Below are 24,852 nucleotides of genomic sequence, written 5' to 3' on the forward strand. Positions count from 1 at the left end.
CGCTCAGCATCTGATTGGCTGCCTGCACCAAAGTGCAAATATACTGTTAAAATGTTGACCTGGCTTACTGAGTTTAAAGGGTGTTGGCAAATCCCTCCGACACCATATGGTGGCCTTTATTATGGAGCAGAATTCGAATTCAGTGGCCATAAACCCATGAAGCAATGCAGAGATAATGATCTTTTAATGGATATGCAAATCAGCAGGCAAGTGCACTGGGGGTGGGACCAATATGGCACATTTGTAGACTGGCAACCACAAGTATCCAGTCTCTTCTGTTGGATCATCACCGATGCCGCTGTAAAGACATCTTTAGCTTCTTTTAGTGTCATGGCGGTCTATACGTAAACATAACAGGTTGGCTCCACCCTCGGTGCACTTGCATATCTAGGTGATTACATCATTTTAACCCCCGTCTTTCTTTTCTGATTAGAGGCCCCTACTTTATTGTTGGTTTGGGAGACATTTTGGACCTAACAGGATCCCTTTAAATCATGCGGGAGAGCTGTGTGCCGATCCTGTTGTATCTTCTATAGTGGTTGTCACCCAACTGTCCCAGAAATAGGATCCTTACCAGCTTCACAGAAGGACAGCTGAAGGACTGGCGATTTGTAATTTTTTATATTTTAGATGGAAAAACTCATTAACTTTAAACCATTTGAGGCAAATTCATTTTTTTTCCCGCTATCAAGCCGCCTTTAAACTAATATTAGCTGTGAGTGCAGGCGTTCTAGAATTATTTAATTGTAGCGAGAGAAGCCAGCTGTATTTGTAAATAAATTATAGCAATTATAAAATAATCATATGTACCGGAAAGTAAAAAGTGCAGCTAAAAGTGGAACAGAGAAAAAAGTTGGAAAGTGTTCAAAGAATCTCGAAAACCCTCGTAAGGTCTCGAACACCAATCAGGGGATGGAGTTATCTTTAAGGGGTTAGTCATTCAAATGTTTCACATTTTACCCTCTTGCAACATTTATCCATTTACATTTTCAGACTGAGATGAGTTTGTAACGATATACGGAACACTGACGATACGTCCTCGATGAAAATCCATGTAAAGTGAGACAATCAGGTAGAAACTGGGCACGTGCAATGGGTTAAGTACATGTCCTATTTATGTATATGCTGTCTATCTATCTTCTACCTACATTCAGTTCTGTCTATGGTTGGGAATCAGTTCCTTTTGGAACAGATATACTATTTTAGCTTTAATCCCACTTCAGGCTTCTTCAAAGTCATGCTTGATATTAAGGGTGCTGCCTTTCAAGGCAGAGGCGTAGTTTTCCTTGTCCTATCCTAAAAAACCTACAGTATTTCCAAATTTCTCAGATTCCCTTATTGCAGCATCAACTACTTGGCAGCCTTAATTGGAGAACTCCTTCTACATGACCCATAACTTATTATTATAAATTTAGCGAAAGGGACCCAAAATAAAATTTGAGAAAAAAGAAAAAAAATGTATAACTCTGATGGGAACACTGGACTGAGGAATTATAAAAATGACAGTGTTCCCTAAAATGTCGGCCTTCCAATAGCCATGCCTGCTTGGCTCAGAGTATCCTAGGCAGACGGTCCCTCCCTACACCTATGTGCAGACACGAAACAAGAAAAAAACCAAAAGATAAACACAATAGGGGCGATAAACAATCCAAGTCACAACTGAGATAGAATATAATACAGAATCGCATACACAAAAGGATAGTCAAGAGAAAGAGCCAAATATCAGAAACCAGAAAAACAGAAGTATCGCAATTAAGCACGGACAATAGGGCTAGCAAGAAAATATAATCAGCACACATAATAGCACACATACGGTATTTATCAGAGAAGGATGTCTGCTCCAGGTGAAAGGGCTCTGAGCATGTTAACACTTACTGGACCGTGGCAAAGCTTCCAGAGAGCCAGGTGCGGTAGGTTCAATCAGCAGCCGAGCTACTAGAGCACTGTTCAGACTACCGACTGAAGTGAACCAGAAAAATTCAGCGTCTCCTCCGCCTGACCGTACAAACCTAGGAAGACTCTGACACAGATGTAAGAATAAATGAATGCATACAATAACAATACCTTTAATAAGTCCTTTCTCCTGCAGAGTTTTCAGAGAGGGGCGGCGGATAATGAACTTCTTCAGTCTAGTTTTGACTCGGTTTCTGTCGGATGAGTCTGACGCACTGTATTGTAACTTAAAGACTGGAAAATAGAAGAAATAAAAATTTTTTTAAGAAAAACAATCCCTTAAAGGTTGGACTTTGCTGTTCCTGATGATTTTATCTAATATTTTGTCCCACAATTTTTTACAGATAAAATATGATACTGTATATTGTATAAACTCACAAAATCACAATATAACAGATACAAAACTCAATTAGTAATGTAAAACAAATATTACCCTTATTAGATTCTATCCCATTGTAGGCCCATAAGCCCTAAGTAATAGTAACACGCCTTGATCCAAAATCTACAGCAACGCCTTTGGTGCCTGAAAAATTGTAATAAGATCCTAGATTCAAAAGAATACATGCTACAAATGCCCCCAACGATCCATGCACACCATAAAAGGATGAAGGACTTTATTAGCTGAACTTCAAGGTGATCTTAGATGACCATTAGGTGACCATTAGATTAAAATCGGTCAAACCAGGCAAGTTATGGTATGAGCAGCCAATCACCTAACATGAAAGCTGGTATCCAGACTTTCCCTAATATGACATGTCCTTAGTGAATTTTGGCATCACAGTATCATAGTTTATACGGTTGAAAAAAGACACTTGTCCATCAAGGTCAAGCAAGGAAGGGAAGGGATTGGATGAGGAAGGGATTTAGGGGAAACAATTCTATATAACATAACCATCAATGTTATTTAGGTGTAAAAAGGCATCTAGACCCTTCTTGAAGCTCTCTGCTGTCCCTGCTGTGACCAGCGCCTGAGCTCGGCTATTCCACAGATTGACAGTTCTCATAGTAAAGAAGGCCCTGTCGTCTATGGTGATTGAACCTTCATTTCTCCAGATTGAGACAGTGCTCCATCCCTGATCCTTCATTCACATAAGTCGCTATCATTGACCTGGTAGCCACCTATTTCCTTCACCATATTGTGAAAATATTTCTGCTCATACAAGTTTAATTTGCACGTGTATAATGGAGTTGAGAACAACTTAAAGAGTAATGTGAAGCATCTTCAGAGCGTTGAAGATCAATGAAGAGCTTTGTGGCCATCTTCAGAGCATTGCCAGGGAGAGCCTTTATCTCAGGAGGGCCACTGAATACGATGGAATTGTAGCCTCAAAATCTATGGCCCGACGGCCACCTGGACATCTTCTTAAAGAGGTTTTTCAAGACAAAGTAGAGGTAAAGTATTTGCATTCATGGAGGTGGTTAAGGGTCAAGTATTCAATTTTGGAGGGAAAAAAGCAAAATCCAAAAAATTTTGATCAATGTTTTTTGTTCATTACGTTTTTGTTTGCTCGTTACTAATAATTGGACATGGATTTATTGTTGACTGGTCTTCTTAACTATCTCAGGTACTTATTTGTTCCATTCATCCTCCACCAAGCGACACACACCACTTTCCTGCACTTACCGAACTTACAAAACAACCTACAATTAACCCATTCGTTCCCTGAGAGACCGAAAGAAAACAGACAGTTATCTTTACCAAGCTGATTTTCATTTCCATTAGCCAATTATTTCTGAAGTATCTTGGGGATGTTTGGATTTCCAGCCTTGAATGTATGACTTTATAATCCAAACTTCTAACGCACTTTGTGCCTCGTTGATATCAAGGGAGCTAAACTTGCCAAATTGTTCATTTAAAGTAAATAAAAGATAGCCAATTAAGGGAAGTAAAATATAAACACATGCCCATGATAATAAGAGGATAGCTCGCCTGTCGTTTAACTACTGAATTTAATAGAACGTTTCTCGTTTTTCCCACAACACCAGCTGACCTCACAAATACTTTCATGAACTTGTAATCGCATGAAAAAAAAACGATGCCTCTGCTGAAAAATGCATTAACCAAATAATCTATTCCTCTACAAAAACACCCTTCACGCTAATTCCACTGCTTGGTCAAAGACTTGGTGTAATTCTGCTAGAGAAAAGTCATCTACAGAGTGTACCCTGGGAGTCCCTAGATCGTCTCTTTATAGCTAGATCATCACCAAGAGTAGTTCATAGCTGAATAATTTAACCCTTGATGTCAGCTTATTTTGTTTACTTACAATTTTATGCATTATTTGTAGTCAGTTCAAAATGGCCGCCAAATTAAGAATATTTCATTATTCTTTGTATCCGACCAGGTAGGTACCATAGGGACAACCAATGTGATTGTTAAAGGTGCCAAGGAGGGGGTGACCTAATTTCAAGTAGGATTTCACCCTTTTTTGTGTCTACGGATTAACCTTTAACAATTTCTGTGGATGGGAGTTATGCGATTACCATCAACAAGATGCATAAAAGATCAAAATGTAAATGATTTGGACTCCATAGAAGAGCAATTATTTCTGTGGATTCTTAATGCAGATTTTAAACTTATGCATTAAAAGAAAGTTTAAAAGAGAAGGCAGAGGCGCCCTAATTGTAAAAGCTTATTGGAAAAAGTAATAATTGGCTAGTTACAAGTTGCGCTCACCTTCTTGCGTTGTACGTCAAGTATAACATAAGTGTAGGCGTTGCAATAGGTTTAGGCTGCCCATTTGGAGCTACATGGCATTACCTTTGAGATTCACACAATCAGGGTCATTTACTTATCCGTTCCTGTCGCGATCCAGCGCCGCATTCTCAGTTGAGGATTTGGGTCTTCTGGCGATTCACTAAAGTCGTGCGCCCGATGTCCACCAGGTGTTGCCAAAGTCCACTGGAGTTCACCAATCTATACTGGGTGCATGTGAGCGCATGTGAAGCGACAAATTTTTTCTTTAAAATACCACATTTCCAAATCCGTCGGGTTTTCCGATGGCCACGCCCCCCGATTTCCGTCGCATGCATGCCGGCGCGGATGCGCCACAATCTGATCGTGTGCGCCAAACACCCGTAGCAAATCATCGCAAATCGGTAATTTTCGGGAAACCCGACGAAAAACAGCGATTCGGACCCTTAGTAAATGTTCCCCAATGCGAAGAATATATTAAAAGGACACATCTGTTTGACGTTGGTGCCAATCACACGGTTTTGTATTAAAAAACCTTGGTTTTGATTAAAATTGCATGTAAAACGCATTTCAAGACCAAATCAGGCTCTTCTTTAGTTACATATAAGCCTAGATTTAAAATTTTGCAAAACGATGGTTGAAATTTGCCCCCGTTTCAGATAAATTGTTGAGCCATGGCAGAAGCCAATCGTTTGTATCTGATGTCGGATGCAACAATTACATCCTATGTGTCCCCAGTTTTAAAGAGTTTTATTGGCTGCTTCTAGACTCCCAGTAATTGCTATTTTCTTTAATAAGTATTATTCTTGCATTTACATGTTGCCTATTAATCTGTAATACACAATGGGGAACATCTTGATTTTTCTTCTTTGGTGTATAATTGAGACTTTTGGAAGGTCTTTTTTGCGCCTTATATACTGTATGATCAGGTCTTGTTTCTTGTGATACTTGTTTAGCTTTTTCTGTCCTGGCAGGCTTTTTTTTGAGACTTTTTGTTGCAAATGTCTCAAATCCACAAGGACACAAGCCATGTGAGGGGGTTATATATGGGAGGACACTACTGTAAATTTTAGAAGAGGAGATTTGCCTAATTACATAGCTGTCAACACTGCGTTTACAAAACACATGAGTTAACACAGTGTTAACATTGGTGTTAACATTGCATTAACACATGCGCTTTGTAAACGCCATGTTCAATGCAATGTAATTAGGCAAATCTGCTCACCCTTAGAAGTAACCGATACATTTCAATAAAATTTAAATGCAAAAACAAAAAAAAAAAACAGCCCGAACTTTCAATGCTCAGGTTTATGTGCAAAATTTTTATCATTTCAAGCATGTGAAATGATTCCATTTTACATGTTAAAACAGGGTCCATTAAATAAAAACCAGCTAAAAAGTTGCAAAAATATCCCAAAAAAAAGTGATACATAAGTGGAAATAATAATAATTCTTTATGTATAGATTACGCAGCGCTGCACAAAGCATGACAAAGCATCAGTTCCTGTCCCCAAAAGGAACTCACAATCTAATCACCTACCAGTATGTTTTGGAGTGTGGGAGGAAACCGGAGGACCCAGAGAAAACCCACACAAACACAGAGAGAACATACAATCTCTTTGCAGATGTTGACCTTGGTGGGAATCAAACCCAGGACCCCAGCGCTGCAAGGCAGAAGTGCTACTCACTCAGCCACTCAAGGAACATCTGAAAAGTAATGATACATAAGGCACAAGGTGCAGACCAAGGCATACTTGGAAAACAACAGCAAAAGTCGCAGTGAAAAGTAAAAAAATGACAAAAGTAGCAAAAATTAGACAATTAAACTAACACAAATAAAGCTATATGTCCCCCAAGGAGTTCCTCAGATTGATTCTGGGTGATTGAAATGAAGAACCCTACAAGGTAAAAAAATTCAATACATTTTCATGAAATTACTGCAATTCACATCACACACATCACTCATCATGATACGTTGAATCATAGGAGAATGAGGACCTTTCAACCAATACTTTAAAAAGTTATTAACGCATCGTCAAAGTTCAATCCAGTGTAAGCACACAAACATAGTCAAAAACGCACCCAAGGTCACTGCCCAACACCTTCTCATGTATTTTGCACAGTTTACTACAATTGACTACAAAAATCTGGTGCAAAATGTTGTAAATTCAGCAGAGCCCATTGGCCCTGTCTTTTCCCTGCTCCCCTTCAGGCAATTTGCAAGGGGTTCTGGGTAACTCTATTTGAGAAAATCGTTTTGCAAAAATGAGGGCTAAAAAGATAGAAACCAGGGGCCCACAAATTTTGTACCCCAAAATGAAGTTCCTAAATTCCCCCACCTATTTTTTAATTACAATTGAGATTTCCCTGGCATGAAATTGTTAGAGATGAATACTATTACCCCCCCCCCCATATATCATGTGTTTCAGGACAGGTTTTCCATGTAATTTATGTTTGTTTTATAGGTTACAGAAGTCCATGCACCAGACGAGACTTCGCTGGCATGTGGCAACCTGCGCATGCGCTCTATGTGCGGACAGAGCACCAACCAGCTACTACTATATATTCAGCCGTCCTCTTTCAGTGCTGCTTACAACATCTTAGCTTTACGTAAAGTTCTAAAAATTATTGCCAGTATCAACCAGTTGCTAAAAGAATTTATGTCCAGAGCTGCTCAATTTGAAGGAAATCTACCATGAAAATCCATCCTGACAAACCAGGGACATTACTCATAGATCCAGGCACCGGGACTGTGGGATCTTCTTATATGTGTTATCCATTGCCTCCTGCCTTTTAAAATCAACTTTTTAAATTATGCTAATGAGCATGAAGGGCTCTAGGGGGAGTATCATAGACTGTTGTCCCCTCCCCCTCTGCTACTTTAGGACCTCTCCCTCCCTCTTTTTTTTTCTCTTCTATTGGATTACGTCCTGAGCTTAGCAGCGGATTGGGTGGACTGATCCTCCTGCTGTCCGCTATCTATGCTCCGCCCCGGTCTGGACTATCTGGTTCTGAATTGTACCCTTAGCTGGTAGTGCCCGTGCTTATCCTCATTGTTTGTTTTGATTACCTTTCTCTCCCTCTGCCTGCTATGATCTCATACGGTGGGAGGGGGGAAGTGCTCCTGCTGAGTGACTAGGACTGAGCTCTGATACCTCTAACGCCCAGTAGAGAGCTGCGGTGCTGGAAGAAATCAGACATATTGGGGCACATTTACTAAGGGTCTGCAGCCGCGAATCCGTCGGGTTTTTCCCGAATATTTCCGCTTTGCGCTGTATTTCACGGGATTGTAGCGCACGCGATCGATTTTTGGCGCCGACTTTCACGGGGGGCGTGACCACCGGACAACCCAAAGGATTCGGAAAAATTTAAAAAGCCATTTAAAAAGCCATTTGTGTCGCAAGATCAAGCACTCACATACACCAGAAAAAAGCAGGTGAACTTCAGTGGACCTCTGCGCAGCAGCGACACCTGGTGAATATCGGCGCACGGACCTTAGGAAATCCCGGCAGAACCCGAATCAGCGTCGGAGAACCCGCCACTGGATCGCTACTGGACCGGGTAAGTAAATGTGCCCCATTTTTCCGATTCTGCACTGATATAAAAATAGTTAAATTGAAAAAAAAACCACAATATCATTTGTCACCAAAGAAAAAACACATCTATTCCCATCGGCCGGGAACTTCTCCACATAAAACCCCTGAGTCGGAATTGCCTGTATTTGAAATCAATACAAAGAAGCGTCCGATAATTAATTGCTTCCTATTACCTTTATCTATTCACCTTAATGGAATCAATAGCTTAAAACAAGAAGCGACTCCTCCACAATAGAGAAGCGGCAAAACGACCGGTTGAAAAGACGCTGAAAATGTGAACAAATTTCCTATTAGGAAAAAAACCACATTATTCAATATCAAAATGAACACGAGGTGGGTTTATCCGCCGCGCTTATGCACCATCTCCTGGGAACATTCAGACCTTCCGCTGACTTTTATTTCACTCTCGATATAAGAAAAAAAAAACATTTGTATATAATCCCATGGGTTTACCTATAATTAATTCCTGCCAGGGTACATTGGAGCACTTTTAACATGTGTTGAAAGCATTGGTTTTTTTGGAAGAACTATCCATTAACGACTTTCTGAACTGTAACAATGGTTATTGACAGAGCTTGTCAGACTAAAGTACTATTGATTTTTTTCACATCATGTGTATAGCAAAACCAATTTCTTTCAAGTGCTTCATCCTAACTGAAATACATTAGAACAGGCTTCCTATCAGATGATCATAACCAAAGTCATAGAATGGGATACATTACAGAAAGGATTTAACGAATCACAAACTCCTTCTACTTGGTGAATGTCGGAATTCCCTTCCCAATAATATCCATCCGTCGGGTGAACTTCCTTCCGTCCGGGTCAAACGTGATTACCTTATATACTCGAGTATAAGCCTAGTTTTTCAGCACAAAAAATGTGCTGAAAACCCCAAACTCGGCTTATACTCGAGTCAAAAAAATAAATATATCTAAACTCACCTTTCCGACGACCCCTGTATATCTTCTGTGCGATCTGTCTGGCAGCGGCGGCAGGCTATATACACTGGGGCAGGGTGCGGCAGGCTATATACACTGGGGCATGGTGCGGCAGGCTATATACACTGGGGCAGGGTGCGGCAGGCTATATACACTGGGGCAGGGTCTGGCAGGCTATATACACTGGGGCAGGGTCCGGCAGGCTATATACACTGGGGCAGGGTCTGGCAGGCTATATACACTGGGGCAGGGGCTGGCAGGCTATATACACTGGGGCAGGGGCTGGCAGGCTATATACACTGGGGCAGGGGCTGGCAGGCTATATACACTGGGGCAGGGTCTGGCAGGCTATATACACTGGGGCAGGGTCCGGCAGGCTATATACACTGGGGCAGGGTCTGGCAGGCTATATACACTGGGGCAGGGTCTGGAAGGCTATATACACTGGGGCAGGGTCTGGAAGGCTATATACACTGGGGCAGGGGCTGGCAGGCTATATACACTGGGGCAGGGGCTGACAGGCTATATACACTAGGGCAGGGGCTGGCTGGCTATATACACTGGGGCAGGGGCTGGCTGGCTATATACTGGGGAGGCTGTGACCAATGCATTTCCCACCCTCGGCTTATACTTGAGTCAATAGGTTTTCCCAGTATTTTGTGGTAAAATTAGGGGCCTCGGCTTATACGCGGGTCGGCTTATACTCGAGTATATACGGTACATCTCGATATTTTCACTGTATCTATTTTGTTGTTCACCTCTATACATTCAGCTGCAGATTGGTGAGCAATTGTAATTTTATTAACTTATGTATAGAGATGAGCGGACCCAACGTTCCGACATTGGCACTATGTATTGGAGGCCGAGCAGCCAGTTCGGCAAATTGATGAGCCCTGGCCAATCATAGCCACGGATCGTTGTTAATGGTTTGGATTAACTGTTCAGCTGGCAATATGTCCAGGTAGAGCGACCAAACCCAGAACCGGAATGTTGGGTCCACTCATCTCTACTCTTACCATGGATACCCCTTTTTACACCTTCTTCTACAATTTATTGATCCAACCCAAATTGGGCCTCTGTAAGAGTGTCTATTCTATTGTATCACTAGAGGATCCCCTAAAATTCATGACACTGGTTTACCTTTTTCAATGTGTTTTATTACCCAGAGGAAGCAACCAAGGAGGAACTTGGCAGAACCTAAGGCTAGTGTTCCTTATTTGGACTACAAAAATGCTGCCGCCATCAGCAACCACTTTCTTCAAGATGTTTTGTGCCTTGATTTATGTGCCATACACAGTGGCTCAGTGGTTAGCAAAACAGCCTTGCAGCACTGGGGTCCGGGGTTCAATCCCAGGGTCAACATCTGCAAAGAGTTTGTATGTTCTCTATGTGTTTGCGTGGGTTTCCTACAGGTCCTCCGGTTTCCTCCCACGCTCCAAAACATACTGGTTGGTTGATTAGATTTTGAGCCCCATGGAACAGGGACTGATTTGACTGTGCAGCTCTGTGTAATCTGTGCGCGCTACAAAAATATAGAATTATTATAATACACATATAAAAGGCCCCATGAAAATCATTACATAGTAAAATTTTTTGGAAGATATTAGACCCTGATCTTTATACCATATACAGGCGGTCCCCTACTTAAGGACACCCGACTTACAGACAACCCCTAGTTACAGAAGGACCTCTCTGCCCCCTGTGACCTCTGGTGACCTCTCTGGATGTTACTATAGTCCCAGACTGTAATGATCAGCTGTAAGGTGTCTGTAATGAAGCTTTATTGATCATTCTTGAAACTCCCAAAAATGTTTAACCTCCAATTGCCACTGGGGCAAAAAAAACATTTTGTCTGAATCTACAACTATAAAATATACAGTTTTGACTTGCATACAAATTCAACTTAAGAACAAACCGATGGACCCTATCTTGTACGTAAACCGGGGACTGCCTGTACTGTAAGTGTCAGTTTATTGTTTAGATTCAGAATTCTAAAATATTTTGACCGTATATACTCGAGTATAAGCTGACCCGAGTATAAGCCGAAACCCCTAATTTCAACACAAAAAACTGGGAAAACCTATTGACTCGAGTATAAGCCGAGGGTGGGAAATGCATTGGTTACGGCCTCCCAGTATATAGTCTGCCAGCCCCTGTAGCATACAGTCTGCCCAGCCCCCGTAGCACACAGCCTGCCCAGCCCCTGTAGCATACAGCCTTCCCAGCCCCTGTAGTAGGAAAAAAAATAACACCATACTCATCTTTCCGACGTCCCCCATAGGTCCTCTTCTGTCTCAGACAGAAGAGGACCTACAGGTGATGTCAGAAAGGTGAGTTTTGACTTTATTTTTTTAGTTGACTCGAGTATAAGCCGAGTTAGGGTTTTTGAGCACACATTTTGTGTTGAAAAACTAGGCTTATACTCGAGTATATAAGGTAATCATAATTTTTGTTGTTTGTGTAAGTCAATTACATTTTACATTGATAAAATATTTCGCTTCAATTTGATATAAATCAACAAGGAAACGACAGGTTAGATTATTCTTAAATTATTTATATCTTTGGTTATCAAACCGTAGACTTGATAGATGCGTTTCTGCCTCACAAATAGCTAATACGTCAAAGAGATATCATCTACCGCGCAACTAAACAATCTGCTTCATGACAACTTTGTTTATCTGAGTCAGACATAAATATTCCATCACTTTCATCATTCTGTCTTAATTTCCGCATTAAATATAACTTTGTCAGGGATGAATTGACCCCTCAGATTATTACAGGATCCTATGGTGGCCGCATGGTAAGGCACAATAATTGCCCAGAATTAGCAGAAGACAACACCATCTAATAGTTGAGGCACTTACTACTAGGGTACATTCAGAAGAGCGTATGGCTGGACGAGCCCACATCAGCGCGCTGGAGAGGGGAGCAGCTCAGGGCTCCATAGTGCAGGGCCAGTGCCGTAACGCCGCAAAATATACATGTCCTATACTTCTCCCTGCATGGATACGGTGCGGTGAGACTACGTGTGCTCACCACACACTGACCGGGCGCCATAGGCGTCAATGGGGACCGATATCCATCTGCAAATGGGGTGGTTGGATATCAGCCCCCATTATATTAGTGTGAATGATCCCTTACGTCAATTTTTTATGGATTCATGCTCAGACTAACCCACAGGTAAACTGTTGATTATACCGGTGGGACCCTAAGTTGAGTAGTGGATAACAGAGAACCCTTAACTATCCTATGCATCCCTGCAATATTATGGAACAATCTCCCCTATAGCTTCATTGGGGGGGGGGGGGGGGCATAAGATCCAAAAAATTGCATAAAAAAAGAAAAGTCCACAGCAGCACAATGTCCAAAGTTCCCCTACAAGGGAAGGGGGGGGGGGGGCTGTAGAGGCCTCAGAGTTCGGGGTGGGAACTTTGTACATTGTGCTTCTGTGGACTTTCCTTTTTTTATGCATTGGGGGGTATCTAGATACAATACATTGCTATCCATTATCATATCCTTGGGTGCTACCTTCTCAATCGTGCTGCAGCGCCCCTCTTACTGGTGCCTAAGGCTTGGTGATGTGTGAACTTTTATTCTTTGCTCTATGGGGTCCTGGAGAGCTATGGGGGCAGGACAGGCAAGGTCTAGGTAGCTACTACTGAATAGAGTAGCTTTTTGGCTTTTTACAAATGGCCGCTTATCATATTTGAATGCATATGTAGAGTGGTGCGCCCCAGAAAGTATTGTAATGGTGGGTCCTAGGCAGTCCAGTCTGACACTGTATTGTTTGATCCCAAATAACCAGATCTTATTAATGGAATGTCTTGTGTGCCCAATAATAACATAAAATAGTATAATGTATCTAATAGTGAATGTGCACATGTTATGTATAGTATGTATAGTATGTATGAAGAGTGAATGCACAGAGTCATCTGCCCCCTGTTGTAAAGGGAACCCTACTCCAACTTTTAGCCATATGACTAAAGTGACTGAAAGGCTGGAAATATCTTGCATCTTTGTTGTAGTTACTCTTGATGACAACAGATCAGTAAAGCGACTTTAACCCCTTCACGCTCTGTGACGGATATATCCGCCACGGAGCTATGAAGGGTGTATGAAGAGGGCTCACACAGAGATGGACCCATTGCTAACACCCGCGGTCGGTGCGCTGCATGGGTGCCGCCATGTTACCTTCGATCGTCACTCCCCCGAACGTCATTGGGGGGGCGGCGATCGGTTGCCATGACAGTTGCGATCGGTTGCTTCTGCCTATTCATTACAATAAGCCAGTGGCTCATTGTAATGTATAGTGTGCCGAAATGCCATGTCACAGACACATTAGGTATCGCTGCATCCCGAAATGCCCGATCTATCAAAATATAATAACGGTTACGGCCGGCGGTGACCTCCGAGACGGGAAATAGCGCCCAAATGTCCAAAACGCGACTTTTACACCCTTTTACATGACATAAAAAATGATCAAAATGTCGCACAGTCCTCAAAATGGTAGCAATGAAAACGTCGGCTCATTTTGCAAAAAATGACTCCTCCCCAGCTCCGTGCACCAAAGTATGAAAAAGTTATTAGCGTCACAAAAATGGCGATTTTTTTTCTTTTTTGTACACATTCGTTTAATTTTTGAAAATGTATTAAAACACAATAAAACCTGTATAAATTTGGTATCACCGCGATTGCACCGAACCAAATAATAAAGCAGAGGTGTTATTTATAGTGCCGAGTCAAAGTCGTAAAAACTGAGCCCACAAGAACGTGATGCACATGCGTTTTTTTTTTTTTTTTTCCACATTTGGAATTTTTTTCCGGCTTCCCACTACATGGCATGATAATAATAAACAACATCACAGGAAAGTAAAATTTGTTACGCACAAAATAAGCCCTCACACAGGTCTGTATACGGAAAAATGAAAAAGTTTTGGATTTTTGAAGATCAAGAGCGAGGAAATGAGCGAAAATACCCTGCGTCCTTAAGGGGTTAATTACTTGGAAGATATTTGGCTCTTGTCATGGTTTTGGTTATATTGTATGTAGCTGCCTGTTGTGCCCCTAACATACAAATGTTTTCACCTAAAAACGTCAAATGCGTTTTTTTCTATGTAACATGTCCATTAAAAAGATAAAATAATAATTTTGTAAATGTATAAATAAATACATAAAACTTACAATTTCAGATAATATTTGTTAAAACAACCATATTGTAAATATAGTATGAAGTTATAATAAGATATAAAGAAGTCGCTGCAATAGATGTTATAGAGGGAGCAACACAGACAGTAATACAGTAGTAATAAAATAATATTACCGTATATACTCGAGTATAAGCCGATCCGTGTATAAGCCGAGACCCCTAATTTCAACACAAAAAACTGGGAAAACCTATTGACTCGAGTATAAGCCGAGGGTGGGAAATGCATTGGTTACAGCCTCCCAGTATATAGTCTGCCATCCCCTGTAGCATACAGCCTGCCCAACCCCTGTAGTAGAAAAAAAAAATAACACTGTAATCATCTTTCCGACCTCCCCCATAGGTCCTCTTCTGTCTCAGACTGTCTCAGACAGAAGAGGACCTACGGGTCACGTCAGAAAGGTGAGTTTTGTCTTTATTTTTTTTAGTTGACTCGAGTATAAGCCGAGTTAGGGTTTTTGAGCAGAAATTTTGTGCTGAAAAACTAGGCTTATACTCGAGTATATAAGGTAACAAAAATAGTAACAATAATAATACTTTTATCATCTGATGATAATATCTTATATAATTTATTCTTTTATGATAATAGTAATAAATAATTACAAAATTGACTCAATATATTTTTGTGGGAAAAAAAATACATAAATAAATAAACAGGACTGTCCCAAGAAAATCCAGACAGATGGGAGCACTGAACAGACTTTAGAAATATTACATAATTTATCCAAGCAGATGGGAATGCTCTTGTGATGTCATTACAGGCACAGATGGATCAGGTCATGTGATGTCACAGAATTTTTTTAGTTTTTTTTTTTTTTTTTTTTGTGGAAGTGATCTCTCCGTGTCATGTGAGAAGGAAGATAGAGATCTTTTCTATTGTGTAAACGGCAAGGTCCTAGGGAAAGACAAATGAGCTGCACTGGAGACAGAACACAAGAAAAGCTCCATTAATTCTTAGAGCCGGCTAATAATTTTACCGTAATGCGACAATCTAATAGTTTAAGTGGCCGGCTTTGTCATTATCGCCGTGAAGCATTGGACACCTGTAACCCTATCGATATTAACCTGGTGAACTAATGAAATCAATTGAAGAACCTTTCCCGGGACGGGTCTGAGAGCCGCCGCTCTGTAGATGTATCGGTAGTAATGGAGAGGCGGAGGAGTTATATACAATGTTGCTTGTTTTCACATCTTTTTAGCTTATTGGACAATATGGTTGTGTTTGGCAATCACAAAAATGTTATTAATCACAGAAACGGTTCATCTAGTGGGTTGGGATTCATGTGATAGTGAACCCGTTATGCTGTTTATGCTGTTGTTTGTCCATTGCCTTGTAGACCCCTCCGGTATAATGTAAAGACACCAGAGGACCACATGGCAGGGTTGGGGAAGCTGTGGTCCTCTACCAAGACAGGTAACTGCCAAGAACTCTGCCTGTTGTGTCTTTTGAGATGTTTTGTAACCAATATACTACTTCTTCTACTTTAGCAAAACCCTGATCACATTTCCACTGTGTCCACCAGGTCATCTTTGCATGTGGTCTCCGATTAACCACCCACAGGGCCAAATATTTCACAAAAGTTCTGTCCCTTTGTATTCATCGGTCACAGAGATGCTATAGTGATGCTATACAATGGATGGTGTCGCACTTGGTGTGCAGAATAACGTCTTATAAGAATAACGTCTTACCAAATGGCTCATTGGTTTGGCTTTAGGATACTCACATTGGTCAGTGGCGACCAAAGATCGTGGAGAACTCTGGTCCTCTTCCACCTCACACCATCGGGGGTAATTCATCATGCTTTTTTCACCGGTTTAATTACAGTAAAGGCATATAATAACCACCATCCCACCAGTGTTTAGGCTTTTCTGGCCCACACAAAATTTTGGGCATCATGGGGTGGAGAGCAAGAAAGGAGGCGAATACCAATCAAGACTATGGGGCTCATTTACTTACCCGGTCCAGTCACGATTCCATGGCGCGTTGTCCGACGAGGATTCGGCTCTGCCGGGATTCACTATGATTGTGCGCCCAAGTTCCTGCAGGTGTCGCTGCTGCGCCGCGGTCTGCCGGAGTTCACCTTCTTCTTCCTGGTGCATGTGAGTGCTTGATCTTGCGTCACTTTTCTTTTTTAAATTCTGCGGTTTTTCCGAATCTGCCAGGTTGTCCGACGGCCACCCCCCCGATTTCTGTCTCATGAAAGGGCCGAAATCCAATCGCATGCGCCAAAATCCCGGCGGAATTCGGTGCAAAACTGAAAAATTCTGGAAACCTGACGGAAATGCGGCTGCGGAGCCCTTAGTAAATGAGCCCCTATATATATAATTCCAGCCAGATGAGACGGGTCCAAAGAGGTCCAAACTGGCGGAGAGTGCGTCCAGATCTACTAAAAGGCTGGAGTCTCTTAGTAGATCCGGTAGACTGAGCTCTGGCGATGTGGAGGGGAGGGGAAGAATTTTAATAAACTGTTAATTAATTTCCTCCAGTATGTAAACTAGTCACATTGTAACACTACATTGGGGGGACCTAGCAGGGCGAGCATTTAAAAGACCCCAGTAGATTCGGAAGCCATCTCCAACACATGGGATTTGTTTAGATCCAATTTGGTGTAGATTTTAGTTATAGGATCCAGCGCCACTGCCTGTCCCAAACACCACCTCCGACACACGCCAAACCTGGCATGCGGGGAGGAAAATCTTACAAACTATCGGGGATGAGACTTAACCCTTGCTATTTCCACCTCCAATTTAATGTCACATCGTTACTGATATCATATTGATTAGAGGGAGACCCGCATCTGGAATCAATATTTTAGTTTTTGAACATTCCTTTATTAACTGCATCTTACTGCAAGTCAAAATTGAACAATTTCTACTACATGGTAGAATCCATCATGTTTATGGTACAATCCATTTAGATGGGAACAGGAACTAGGAACCAGAGTAAAAAATCAACTATTAAAGGAAATCTAGCACCAGGACTGAAGGCTCGTAAACCAAGCACACTTATCGTACATGCTGCCATGTGTCCCCTCTGGCAGGATCTGCTCTACTTTTAGCTTCTTATATCCTTGTTTTTACAAAAAAAGTCTTTAAAAATTATGCAAATGAACCTGTGGAGCTCCAAGCTCAATTAATAGCTATGGAGCTTGGAGCCCCTCGGGTTCAATTGCATAATTTTTAAAGACTCTTATGTAAAAACCATGGTATAAGAAGCTAAAAAAAGAGTGGATCCTATCAGAGGGGGCAGGCACCAGCATGTAAGTGTGCTTGGTTTATGATCCTTCATCCTGGTGGTACATTTCCTTTAAGGGATCCTCTATACTGCTCTTCTCTTTTGGATCCAATTCCTAGCATTAACATAAAATTACACCCCCGCTGTATGGTTACCACTCTAATATTAGGTTCTTGACTCCTACAAATATGTATTTTCCCACCAAAACAACAAAATATCTTTCCATTGCTGCAGACAGGACACATTTTGCCCTCTCCGATTGCTGGCAGCCACATTTGGATGATTCAGGGTGATTACATGCGCTTGGAGCATTATTGTAGGTGAAACCTCTTTATGCAAAGGCTACCTGGCAGCGAGAGTCTGGATAAACACTGAATAATCTATGATTAGATATATTTAGTCATTAGCTGTGAAAAAGACACTCGACTGCAGTAAAGTGTCACAGTAATAGAAGATAAAAAGCCGCTGCTTGGCTGGTGTCCCGCATTTGAACATGCATTGATCTAACACAGGAAATAAAAAATCATCCATAAAGATGGGAAATGGCACAGCCGCCGCTCGTCGCCGCCCGAGTCTTAAATCAAGGTACAGGTGTAGAGGCTCATTACGGAGGCATCAGCGCCATTGATCTGCTTGGCCTTGAAAAGGTAGCAGGTTCCTGTCTGAGCACTTCTTCCCAAATTCCCAGATCCGCAGAGCCACCGGGTGCCCACGGCCTCGTCCTCACAGCTGCTTTCCATCGTCATTAATTAAATTCAAATCACAGAAAAATAAACACGCAAGCGAACGAACCCAAAAAAAAAATGAACTCTTTCCAAAAACACAAAATAAAAAAATCTCTTAGCGAGCGGCATCTCTGTAATGAGCTGCGTACACAAAGCGAGGCTTCACTAGACACACTCGAATCATCGTTTTTTTAAAAAAAATTTTTTATATAAAACGCTGCAGGTGTTGCCATTACGGAAAAAAAAAAAAAACCCTCAAAACTTAACTTTGCGATCACCTGTTGTATAATGCGCCGAAAATATCAATAAAAGGAGACGGGGCGCATTCTTGCCGATGAATAAATTAGTCCTTTTACAGTGACGCATTGTCTGGCCGGGAGGAGAATATCTAAAGAAATTTAAATTTGTTTTTTTTGTGCCGTCACTTCGCCCCGTGTTGTTATTTTACATGGCGCCATTCAGAAGAAGGAGTCATTGTGACTAAATTGTGCTACATTATGAAACCCTGTGAATAGGTAGCAATCATCTTTACAAATCGCGGAGAGAAAAAGTTTCTGCTGAAACTGCACGTGTTTTGTGTTCATCCAGGAGAAGATTTTTTATTTTTTACATTTTTTTTCCAGAACTTGCAACGAAGTAAAAGTGTCGTCAAAGAATTTCAATTTTTTTTTTTTATATGATAGGAATTTTAGGTTCATTTGAATAAAAGGGGAATGGTCACATTTTGAAAGTAGAGGAGAAACTATGAAAATGACTTGAATCTTTTGTAGGAAATTTCGTAGGAGACGTCTGAAATAGAGATTACTCAGTGACTAACATTTAGCTAACTTGTGCTTTCTTTGACTCATCATTAGGAATGAGCAGAGCCTTTCAGGCAGGGTCGGCTCCAGGTTTCAGTAGGCCACTGGGCGACAGTGTCTCAGTAGGTCCCTTTGCAGTGAACTCACAAGCCGGCATTAAAAATTAAGAAGCTATAACAATCTCCAGTTCCCTAAAATATTCCCTAGTTTATCATACCAACAGCCCCCTGATGTTATTTTATATAAAGCCCCCTCAGCCCCTATGGATTAATTAGATACAGCCCCTCTCACCCCCATGGATTCCATATATACAGTGCTATTTTGTTGCACAAATAATACCTTTGCCTTCCCTAAGCATGGTCAGGGCTGAAGTGTTATTCCGCAATTATTTGCGCCCAAATCAATGTTAACTAAGGCGCAAACATCTGAAAGAGGAGGCAAAGTCAAATTAGACGCAAACCAGGAAACTACTGCACGGAGAACTCCAGAGCACTACTGGGGAAAGGCACTGCGCAAGTACCCCAAAGTCACTAAAATACCACCAAAAAGGTGCATCAGACTAAGATAAATCTGATCCACTATCTATCTATCTATCTCCTATCTATCTATCTATCTATCTATCTATATATCATATCTATCCATCTATCTATCTCCTATCTCCTATCTATCTATCTATCTCCTATCTATCTATCTATCTCATATCTATCTATCTATCTATCTATCTATCTATCTATCTATCTCCTATCTATCTCCTATCTATCTATCTATCTATCTATCTATCTATCTATCTATCTATCTATCTATCATCTATCTATCTATCTCATATCTATCTATCTATCTATCTATCTATCTCCTATCTATCTATCTATCTATCTATCTATCTATCTATCTATCTATCTATCTATCATCTATCTATCATCTATCTATCTATCTATCATCTATCTATCATCTATTTATCTATCTATCTATTATCTATCTATCTCATATCTATCTATCTATCTCCTATCTATCTATCTATCTATCTATCTATCTCCTATCTATCTCCTATCTATCTATCATCTATCTATCATCTATTATCTATCTATATCATATCTATCTATCATCTATCTATCTATCTATCATCTATCTATCATCTATCTATCATCTATTATCTATCTATATCATATCTATCTATCTATCTATCTATCTATCTATCTATCTATCTATCTATTATCTATCTATCCCATATCTATCTATCTATCTCATATCTATCTATCTATCTCCTATCTATCTATCTATCTATCATCTATCTATCATCTATCTATCATCTATTATCTATCTATATCATATCTATCTATCTATCTATCTATCTATCTATCTTATATCTATCTATTATCTATCTATCTATCTATCAATTATCTATCTATCTATATCATATATATCTATCGATCTTCTATCTATCTATCTATCTATCTATCAATTATCTATCTATCTATCTATCTATCTATCTATCTATCAATTATCTATTTATTTACTATCAGCTGCTATCTATCTATAAACCTATTTTTTTGGAGAGGATATGTAACCATCAAGATTGTGCCCTCTATGGGAGAATGTTAGTAACCATCCAGCGTATTGCCTCAGGCAAGAATTGGGCTTTTTGTAAGATCTCTGTAACCATCGAGCTTGAGGAAACCTTTGTGCCACTAGATAATACATAAACAGTGATATGAATTTAAATATTTATATTTAACACATTAACGACACATGGTGTAATACTGTTGTTAAGGAAGTTTGAAGTGGGCTTATCGACATCAAACATACGGGTATTTGCTGTCTGCAGCAAACACCCACTAGTAACACCTGAAACTCTATTTTGGATGGGTTTGTTGCTCCCTGTGGTGCCATCAGGGTCCGATGATCCATTCCCATAACAACCTGGAGTCTCCATGTGACTCCCAGACCTGTCAATCGGCAGGATCTGTAGATGGCACAATGTTATAGATCCATAGCCAATTCTCCATATACAACAACGTTGTTGTACCCCATAATAAAGTAGCACCCAAACATTCAAGTCAATACTTTTTGCCATTTAGCAACTCATGAAACTTGGAATAATAAGTGATCAAAAGTTTGTACTGTCCCCAAAATGGTAGCATTAAAAACGTTAGCTTGTCCCGCATCAACCAAACACAGCTCCGTACATCATAGTGTGAAAAAGTTAGCAAAAAGAAGAGTTTATAGGGCGGCACGGTGGCTGAGTGAGTAGCACTTAGGCCTTGCAGCGCTGGGGTCCTGGGTTCAAATTCCACCCAGGTCAAAGAGTTTGTATGTTCTTTCTGTGTTTGTGTGGGTTTCCTCCGCGTCCTCTGGTTTCCTTCCACACTCCAAAAACATAGTTAGTTAGATTGATTAGATTGTGAGCCCCATGGGGACAGGGACCAATTTGACATACTTTGTGCTGCGCTACGGAATCTGTGTGCGCTATAAAAATAAAGGATTATTATTATTGTAAAAAGAGTGTATTAAAATGTAATGCAACCTATAAACATTCGGCATCTCTGTGACCATACTTACCCAAAGAATATAGGGGAGGTCTCACATGGGGCGAGCAAGTAAAGCCGTAAAAACAGGGTCCACAAGAACCTGGCACATATGTGTTTTTTAAACAATTCCACTGGATTTGGAATTTTTTTTTCTGCTCCCCATTTCTCACAATAGTGGATTATAGCGAGGCAGTTTAGACGGTATCCCAGGGCCCAAGCCTTGTAGGGGGCCCAAGGTCACCCAAACCACCTACCAGATTTTTATATTGAGAATGGAATATTAAATACTGCCAGCAGGAAGTATGATTTGTTACACAGGAAACAATTTTTTGTACACCAAAAAATAAAGAAAGTAATAAAATGTCAACTCAAATATGAAAAAGTAAAATTACCTTATATACCCGAGTATAAGCCTAGTTTTTCAGCACAAAAAAAATGTGCTGAAAACCCAAACTAGGCTTATACTTGAGTAAAAAAAAAAAAAAGATTCATTGAAGAATGTGGCGCACCTATGCAATATCCTATTTTCTGCCATATTTAAGGGGTTGCTACATAATCGTCTGCCAATGGTGAGATATACCAGGGCCCCTTAAACCCATTTTGATCTCCAATACAAGATGTCTCCGAAAGGAGAGGACAATAGACTAACACTATCTGTTTATTCTCCAGAAGTGGCCCCTTTCTCGGCAACAAAGGCTGGATGTTTATAGAAGTCACATATGAGATCAGTCCCTTGAACTTCCCTTCTCTGAGCCGTTTTGAACAATTCTACAGAGAATTTCAGATCGACGTTTTTGTATTATATCGCGCCCAGGGGAAAACCATATGATCATCTTAACAAGAGCTTTCTCGGTCTCGGCTGAATAAATATGCATTTTGTTTTATTAATCTTCAAACAACTGCAATGAATTTTACCCAGGACTTTTTAAAGCCGAGAGAACAAAACAAATAATAGAAATCTTTAGAGGGAAAGGCTATAGTAAAGGACCGGAGGTGAGTCTTTCAAAGCAAACAGTCCTTAAATGATGTGCAAATGATTTCTCTGCTGTAACTTGATTTATGGGCGACGATTGCTTGACGGAGACTAGAACCTGCTTTAAAATGCCGGTTTTTAAAAAAAAAAATCAAAATGGATGGAAACAATGGGGGTCATTTACTAAGGGCCCGATTCGCGTTTTCCCGACGTGTTACCCGAATATTTCCGATTTGCGCCGATTGTACCTGAATTGCCCCGGGATTTTGGCGCACGCGATCGGATTGTGGCGCATCGGCGCCGTCATGCGCGCGACGGAAATCGGGGGGCGTGGCTGAACGAAAACCCGACGGATTCGGAAAAACCGCTGCATTTAAAAAACGAAAATGTGTTGCTTGGGAAGCGCTTACCTTCACCTGGTCCAGCTCGGTGTATTCCGGCGTGTCCAGTTGATTTTCAGCGCAGCAGCGCCACCTGGTGGACAGCGGAGGAACTACCTTCATAAATCCCATCCGGACCCGAATCCTGTGCAGAGAACGCACCGCTGGATCGCGAATGGGCCGGGTAAGTAAATCTTGTAGTTCAGCTGCTTGGTACTCAGTATATACCAATGGTTCCAAGGAAAAGATCTCTGATACAAGATATTGCATGCAATAAAATGGGCTTCTTAAGACTTTGGGTCACACATTTTGCTTATAAACCCAGTTTTTCGAGAAGTTCGAAAAGAACCGGAACATGTACTAAACTAAAAACTAGATTGTGAGGGATCTTATCAGACCATCAGAAAAAGACTTTTCTTCTCATCTAGCCTTGCAGAGAAATAATATGATTACAGGCGGTCCCCTACTTAAGGACACCTGACTTACAGACAACCCATAGTTACAGACAGACCCCTCTACCCCTGTGACCTCTCTGGATGCTTTACTATAGTCCCAGACTGTAATGATCAGCTGTAAGGTGTCTGTAATGAAGCTTTATTGATAATACTTGGTCCCATTACAGCAAAAAATTTTGAAACTCTCATTGTCACTGGGGCAAAAACAATTTTTGTCTGGATCTACAATTATATAATATACTGTTTCGACTTACATACAAATTCAACTTAAGAAGAAACCTCCGGACCCTATCTTGTATGTAACCCGGGGACTGCCTGTATATATATGCCAATGAGCCAGAAGGAGCACCAGGGGTGGTTCAAGACAACCAAGGGCTGTGGGCTCTGTGAAAATTGTCCACCCCCCCCCCCCCACACACACATGTAAAATTTTTTTAAATGGTCCAACATTTAGTGCCTACCCCCAGAACCAAGCTTCTGCGGGTTTAGGACCCTTTGAGAACCTTCAAAGGTCCTGGGAGGACTCTTGTATATATGTATGTCGAGAGCCCACATATGTGTATGAGGAGTTGAGTGGTGGCCTCTCTCTTTATTATCATTTTACAGCAGTATCAAACTTGATGGTCATGGGCGCCCTAGAAGCCTTGGGTCCCGGCTACTGCCCAAACCACCCATATTTTAATCCACTACAGAGCCTACAAGTGCTTGGGTTCTCATTATGAATCACTTCCAGCCAACATCACCAATTTGGTCATAACTGACGTGTACAGATATCAACAAAAATCCTGTGTCTGATGAAAATGTGAAAATACAATTTCAGCACCCAAAACAGGAAAAGGTTTAGGGCTGATTTTGATGGGTGTAACTGAGCAACTCCTGGCTGGTTAACTGTACTTGAGCCGGAGCGTTGTGGTGCTCTTGAGACAACACCGCCCCCCCTTCCCCACATAAAACTTGTGAGCACATATGCTTTATGATAACATTGAAAGGGTTAAGTTATGCTGACACCAGTGCCAGTAGCCACATATGTTTATGATTACATATTTTATGTCTTAATGAGTTGACCACAATGTCTGATGGGCTAATGGTATGCACCCAATGGGGCAAATTTACTTACCCGGCCCATTCGCGATCCAGCGGCGCGTTCTCTGCTCTGGATTCGGGTCCGGCCGGGATTTATGAAAGTCATCTCATCGCGCCGGAATGCACCACCTCGGACCAGGTGAAGGTAAGCGCTCCCCAAGCGACACTTTTTCGGTTTTTAAATGCGGCGGTTTTTCCGAATACGTCGGGTTTTCGTTCGGCCACGCCCCCCGATTTCCGTCGCACGCATGCCGGCGCCGATGCGCCACAATCCGATCGCGTGCGCCACAA

General features: G+C 41.2%; 1 protein-coding gene across 1 annotated transcript in view; it reads right to left on the reverse strand.

The window, feature by feature from the left end:
• Positions 1-24,852, reverse strand: part of ARHGAP15 (Rho GTPase activating protein 15) — a 492,002-nt gene that overhangs the window by 192,288 nt on the left and 274,862 nt on the right. The window contains exon 10 of the mRNA XM_072122220.1: positions 2,065-2,187. Within this exon, the coding sequence (XP_071978321.1) occupies positions 2,065-2,187 (123 nt within the window). The remainder of the gene's footprint in view (positions 1-2,064; positions 2,188-24,852) is intronic.

This window comes from Engystomops pustulosus, chromosome 8 (genome assembly GCF_040894005.1).
Source record: "Engystomops pustulosus chromosome 8, aEngPut4.maternal, whole genome shotgun sequence".
Classification (NCBI taxonomy): domain Eukaryota; kingdom Metazoa; phylum Chordata; class Amphibia; order Anura; family Leptodactylidae; genus Engystomops; species Engystomops pustulosus.